The 6,809-nt window shown below is 49.0% G+C and overlaps 1 protein-coding gene across 5 annotated transcripts in view; it reads left to right on the top strand.

The window, feature by feature from the left end:
- Nucleotides 1–6,809, top strand: part of ASTN2 (astrotactin 2) — an 882,793-nt gene that overhangs the window by 200,994 nt on the left and 674,990 nt on the right. For all 5 annotated transcript variants that reach the window (XM_040482114.1, XM_040482112.1, XM_040482113.1 and 2 more), the window contains exon 3: nucleotides 5,292–5,676. In XM_040482114.1, coding sequence (XP_040338048.1) covers nucleotides 5,292–5,676 — 385 coding nt within the window. The remainder of the gene's footprint in view (nucleotides 1–5,291; nucleotides 5,677–6,809) is intronic.

Below are 6,809 nucleotides of genomic sequence, written 5' to 3'. Positions count from 1 at the left end.
CCCCGGGGGTCAATCTCACGGACTGTGAGATCATGACCTGAGCCAAAGTTAAGAACCACATGTTTAAGTCGCTGAGCCACCCAGCTGCCCCGGATAGTAAGGAGTTTCCGTAAGAGATGGGCACACACATTCTTCCTGCTCTTTCTCCCCCACTTCCTGCCTGACAGCTTAGTGAAATCCTCAGATCCCTAAGAAAAGGGTAAAACTGATCACCCCGAGACCTGTACTGCTTGCACTCCCAAAAACCAACCTGTAACTAACAGCCTGGCATTTTTATTTCTGGAAGTCGCTGCCCCTTCTCCAACCTTGTTTGTCTTGGGCTGCCCGAGAGTGAACACCGTCCAAATCGGATTTGACATCAGTGCATCCCTGAGGCCAGCGGGGCCTCTGTGTGCCACCCCCGGAGCCTTGGCCTCTTCTTCACCTGCTTTCTAAAAATTCACAGCCTTTCCCTACGTCCCCTTCTTCCTGTTTGGCTTGTGGTTGCCCTGCTGTGTTTTCTCTACCTCCAGGACTCGTGTTTGCTCCTGGCGTGCAGACTCGGTGGGTGGACACTCTGGCCCCACTTACCTTTCTAGCGTCAGCTCCTGCTTTTCTGTTTGCTTGCCCTTGATGAGGAAAGACCGTGAAGAAATGGAGTGCGGTTCTGTGCGTGTGGACCGGCACAACAGCCTGGACCGATCCAGGTGGACGCACATGACAGCTTCTTGCTTCTGAGTTACTCGTCTGCTCTCTTAGGATGGAATGTCTCACTGGGAGAACACGGCCACCTGGTTGTCTTGAGCTCCTCTGCTCGTGCACAGCACTTGTTAGTTTGTAAGTGCCATCAGAGCACTGCTCAGATTTGCTTTGCACAGCAACCCTGTGTGAAGCGTGAATGAGAGATTATCACAGGTTTACCATGTACCAGGCACTGAGTGTGCCTCTCCACGTCTAACCTCTCTATGGATGTTTTTGACCCAGTTTTATGGAGGAGATGATTGTGATTGAGAGAGTCATTCCTTTGTCTAAGATTGCCCAGCTTATATGTGGTAGTATGAGAGTTAAAGTCTTTCTGACCCTTAGTCTTTGTTTGCCTCTGTGTTATACTATTCCAGGTATTGCTAATTCCAATGTACAGATGAGTGAACTGAAGGTCCCTAGGGGAATCTGAGAAATTCAAGCTCAAACACAATGAGTAAACTGGAATTCAGAACCTATTTCTTGCATGCCCGGAGCCTGTCCCCAGTTTCCTGTTCTCTACTGCTTTTTCAGGCTCTAGGGACATAGAACTGGCCAGACTCCTACCTGTAACATCCCCTGAGCTGCTCCTGTGTTTGAGGCGGGGGTCCCCTCAGCCTTTCAGGAGCCCGGCATGGGGATATTTGTTTCACTAGGTCAGTGGTACAGTAAACCCTTGAATACTGAGATTCTCCTCTGGCCGAACGTTCACAGTGAAAATCTGATCTGTAACAGAAGCCACATGGTTGATGGCTCAGCTGAGGCTGAAGGACGCTGAGGTCCGGGTACCCAGGGAGAACCAGAGCTGCTGGCCTGGGATCGTATCATATGGCAAGGCCAGGGGTTAAAGAATCGCTGGATCATTAGGCTAAAGGTACTTTCGAGCTCAGCCCCCATCAACGTGGGGCAAGGGAGATGGGTGGTATTCCTCTGTACGACCTTGCGGAAGTTTCCTGTGCTGGGAAACCTATACCTGGAATTGCCTAGGTAATTTGAGGAGGCGTATGTGAGGCTGGGCAGGGGCTAATCAGGCCTTCGATGCCCCTGTCCCTTCTCACTCCAAGCAGAACCATGTCGCCATGTTGAGGTTAGTTTGAATCTCAGTTGCACTACCTTGCATAATGGACCTCCTGGCTCTGTGCCTCAGTTTCCTTACCTGATGTAGGACAAAGATGCCTAGCATGCACATTTGTGCCAAGGTGAATGCCAGAGCACGTGCAAAGTGTTTGGTCCAGATTAAGAAGGATTTGGGGGCCTCCAGGCAAATATTGCAGAATAGGCATTCAGGTGCAGAAGGTCAAGCTGTTTATTCACTCCTCCTTAATTTATTCATTTACGTTAAATCTACCCTGGCTGAATGCTGTTGACAGCAGCAGCAGCTAACCTTAGTCTGTGAGCAGCTGCCATGCACCCTCCCCACAGCACTACATACACACATCTTAGTTAGCCTCACGATGACCCAATGAGCTGACACTGTGACACTGACCTTGTTTAAGCAGTCACGAAGCTAAGGCTCTGAAAGGGAAAGTGACCTAGTCAAGGACATAGCCTCAAAGTAGTAGAATCTGGACTAAAACTGTCCCTCTGAGGCCAGCTCTTAGCCACTATGGCCAACGATGCTGGAGGGTTTTGGAGACAAAGCATGTGCCTTCCTGCCTTCCAGGAGCTCCTGGTGTGGATTTAGATTTAGGAGCTGATCCAGGGCTGCAGGGGGTGACCTGGGAGGGTGGTTTAGATGCAGTGGAGGCAGGGACGGGCAGTAGTGGTTGTAGGTGGACAGTTGGTTAGGCTTATCTTTCCCAGGGATCTGGGATCGGACCACAGGGTCAAAGTCTCAAACGGGGTGGGTGGAAGGGGCTGCGGATGAAGGGCCCGCACTGGCAGGGGCCTGACCCTCACAGCCAGTGAAAGGCCCAGAGGTAAATAGAAGATCGGCAAAGAGATTTCCCCAAGGTCGTAATTGACAAAAGTGAAAAGCTTTGCTGAAGAGGCAGCCTCAAGACGTGCCCATCGACTCCTGGATTTGAAGATCGTGTTTTCCTTTTCCCTTCTCAGGATCTGCTCTCTCTTTGTGCACCCTCCCCATTGTTCCCGTTTTCTCCTCCCCTCCCTTTGGTCAGTGAGAACCACTATGCAGTCAAATAGCCAGTGGCTCTGCAACGAAGACCTGGGTTCAGATCCCTGCTTTACCACGTCCTGGCTTTTGGTACCCAGGTGGACCTAGGATCGAAAGCTGTGTGACTTCAAGCAGGTTCTTGAACCTTTCTGAACCACCTTTTCCTCACTTCATCTATAGAACAGACGCTATAATCCCGATCACATTAGATTGTGTTGAAGATGCTATTATTTCATCGAGTGTTCCTTCTGCCTCCTCTCTCTTTTCACTGCGGTTGCTCTTATCTCTTTCCTTCATTTTCCTCCTCCCCCACCTTCCTTTGTCTCCTCCCTCTCTTATCTGTAATGGAAAAACTGACAAGTAATACCCTGGCAAAGGAGTCTTCTAGACACAGAGCAATCACTGTTGTATGTTCTATGGAGGGAAAAAGGATCTATGTTTACTTGGGGGGGGGGGTTGCAAATGTGATGAACCCATGCATATGCACCCATTTTATAAACGTACATATGTGCATATCTGTACGTACATACATACACACATACACATAAATACAATAGAGTTATTTGGTTTGTGTGCTTGTGCGTAAGTTCTGACGCCCAGAGAAAGCTCCCTGAGCATTCCATAGTAGCTCAGCTGTACCTACATGCCTGGCCACTTCTTAGCCCGCGTTCCCACCCACTTGTCCCTTCCATGGAGGTGATGAATTCCAGCTTACTGAACCAAGGTCCTTGCAAAAAGAACACGATAACGTTCCCGTGCAGGCAGGAGACTAGCCTAATGCTTTTAGTGAGTAGTATCCTTCTTGGCTTAACTGGCTATGCTTAACGGCAGTCATGCCCCCCCCCAATAATGTATTTAGCATTAACATCTGTTGTCTTTGTTAGACATTATACAAATAGTTGTCGGAAATCATCCTTGCCTTCAGTGAGATCATAGTCAAGGAAGAGCAATCAACCACATGGGTGTGGTTGGAAGGATGTAGGCTTTAGAGCTAAAACAAAAAAAATGAAACCAAACATAGCCAAAAATGAGGCTCAGCTTTTGCTCTACTGTTCACCATGAGTTTCCAAGTCTCTGGATTTCTCTCCTCTCTCTCCCAAACAGTGAGGATGATCCTTCCCAACCCCATGAATTACCCCCAGGGATTCGACACAGGAACCTGTAGCCCCCCAGACACAAAGCACAGTATGTAAGGAAGAAAAGCAGGGTAACTGAGGGCGCTACTCCATCCATTGCAGATGTTCCTGGCACACGATGAATACAGTGGAGTGAATAGAATGCCCACTGTCCCGTCCAGTTCTTGGCAGGTGCCATCGGGGACACAGACATGCTTGTGAGTAACCCTGCTCTTAAGGAACTCACAGAACAGGGTATGTTGTGAGTCTTGTGAATCATGTAAGATATGTCTATAAACATCGTAACCTGTTCCAGGGCAAGGTTTGGTACGCAGACTGTGGAATATTTGCTAGTTGGATGTATTAAAGAAGAATAAGCTTCAGTTTGCCTTAATGCTCTGATTAAAGGAGACCTAGAAAGGTGTGTTTTTTTTTTTCATTTATTCATTCAACAGATATTTATGAGGTGCCTATTTTATCCCAGGCCCCCTACTGGGAATCACGTATTAGAAGGAAGTACAGACCATGCAGAATTATGTTTGATTTAATAATGTTGTCTCATATTTGTAGCAGGTTGGAAGAAAGGGTACTACTGTCTCTTGATCCCTAAGTGGACTCATTCTTTTTTTTTTTTTTAATTTTTTTTTTCTTCAACATTTATTTATTTTTGGGACAGAGAGAGACAGAGTTTGAATGGGGGAGGGGCAGAGAGAGAGGGAGACACAGAATCGGAAACAGGCTCCAGGCTCCGAGCCATCAGCCCAGAGCCTGACGCAGGGCTCGAACTCACGGACCGCGAGATCGTGACCTGGCTGAAGTCGGACGCTTAACCGACTGCGCCACCCAGGCGCCCCCTTAAGTGGACTCATTCTAGAGATAAGGAAGCAAAGCTGAGAGAACGTGAGCAAATGTCCTGGGGTCACTCAGCTGATGGGAGGCAGAGTCGAGGTTCAGCTACTCACCTGTGTGAAGCCATAGCCTTGACTCTTCTCAGCGTTTAGTCATCTGCTTGCTCTGAAATGACCATTATCTATCTCATTTGCTCCCCATGGCAACCTGATGAAGAAGGAAAGGCAGGGATTCTTACTCATCCTCCTAGATGTGAAAAGCAAGGCTCAGAGAAGTCAAGCGCTTTGCCCAAGGTCACACAGCTTGTTGGCGAGAAAGCCAAGTTTGGAAGTGACATCTCTCTGGCTTTCAAGCAGCAGCTAGGGGTTCCTGTGGCTTTAGGAACCACGCCCAGGGATCTGCGCTGAGTCTGGTGGACAGGGAGACCCCGCTGGCCCCGTAGCCCAAAGAGCACTGGCCCATTTTCTTGTCCTTCTGCTCTTCTGCTCCAGGGCGGCCTCATCGCACTGCTGCTCCTGCTGCTGGTGTTCACTGTGGCGCTGTATGCCCAGCGGCGCTGGCAGAAACGTCGCCGCATCCCCCAGAAGAGCGCCAGCACGGAAGCCACTCACGAGATTCACTACATCCCATCAGTGCTGCTGGGACCCCAGGCCCGGGAAAGCTTCCGCTCCTCTCGGCTACAGGCTCACAATTCTGTCATTGGAGTGCCCATCCGGGAGACCCCCATCCTAGATGACTATGACTATGAGGAGGAGGAGGACCTACCCCGCCGGGCCAACCACGTCTCCCGCGAGGATGAGTTTGGCAGCCAGGTGACGCACACCCTGGACAGTCTGGGCCGGCCGGGAGAAGAGAAGGGGGACTTTGAGAAGAAAGGTGAGTCCTCCTTGTTGTAACCCACCTTCCAGGGACATTCTGGGGAGCTGGGAAGAGGCACGGGAGCTGGGCGGTTGGGGACACAGGTGGTGTCTTCGGGGCTGAGCCACTTTGGATTCATGGGCAATCATCAGACTTTGTCTTCTCTAGTTCTTTAGCAGTGATGGGAGAAAGAAAGAAAGAAAAAAAAGAGTCCGTGTTCTTGGAATTGAGTTTTGAAGAGCATCAGAAGTTACCTAGTTCAATATCTCTCCATTGTCTCTTGATTACTTCCCTTGATGGCCTTCTCACTACTCTGGTGGGAACTCTCCTCATTTTCACACACTACTATTAGAAAGTTTTTTCCTTACATTGAATTGAAATCTCATTTCTCTGGGCTTTCACGTCCACAAAGAAAATGAATCTGATTTCCTTCTTTAAGGCAGCTCTTGGAAAATTTGACTGCAGAAAAAAAGGAGGGCTGTAACTTCTGGAAATCAATCTCAATAATCCTAGTCTCTTCAGCCAGTCTCATATGACATAGTTTCAGACGTTTCAGCATCCTGGTCACTGTCCTCTAGGTGGAGAGTCTGACTTTTCGTGTCCTAGAATGTAACACCAGCACTAACAGACCTCTTCCTCAAGGTGGGAGTACTCCTGTGCCAAGCCAAATGGGACTCTCACCTCCCTCTTGCCAGCTGGTATGCTTCTGTTGATGAGATCACATTTGTTTTCCTCCACTATTGCTGGGTCATACTGAGATTTTTTGGTGACTGAAACCTCTCACCCTTTTTGATATATGCTGTTGCAAAGACACATTTCCCAGAAGTTGGAAGACAATTGATTATTCAGACATGAGCATAGAATGTGTTCTATCTGTCTTTAGTAAGTGTCTATGGCACCAGTTTGTTTATAGATGGGATTTGGCTCTTTTCCTAGAAATGCTGCAAGCGAACCATTCTGCTTTTTTCTCATTGTCTCTGTGATGCTGTTAAGGGCTTGGCCTGGAGACCCCCGTTCTGACACCGACCCACTGCTTTCGGTGAGTTGAGGGGAGCCCTCACTGCTTGGGCCAGCGCCGGAGCTCTGAGCTCCACATCCTTCTTCTCTCCTTCCAGGGTCCTTCCTCTTGGACCCGTCTTCTGTTGTGCTCA

Source organism: Herpailurus yagouaroundi, unplaced genomic scaffold (assembly GCF_014898765.1).
Source record: "Herpailurus yagouaroundi ecotype Mexico unplaced genomic scaffold, PumYag 160, whole genome shotgun sequence".
In the NCBI taxonomy this organism is placed as follows: Eukaryota; Metazoa; Chordata; class Mammalia; order Carnivora; family Felidae; genus Herpailurus; species Herpailurus yagouaroundi.
This window is presented reverse-complemented; position numbering and strand designations above follow the sequence as displayed.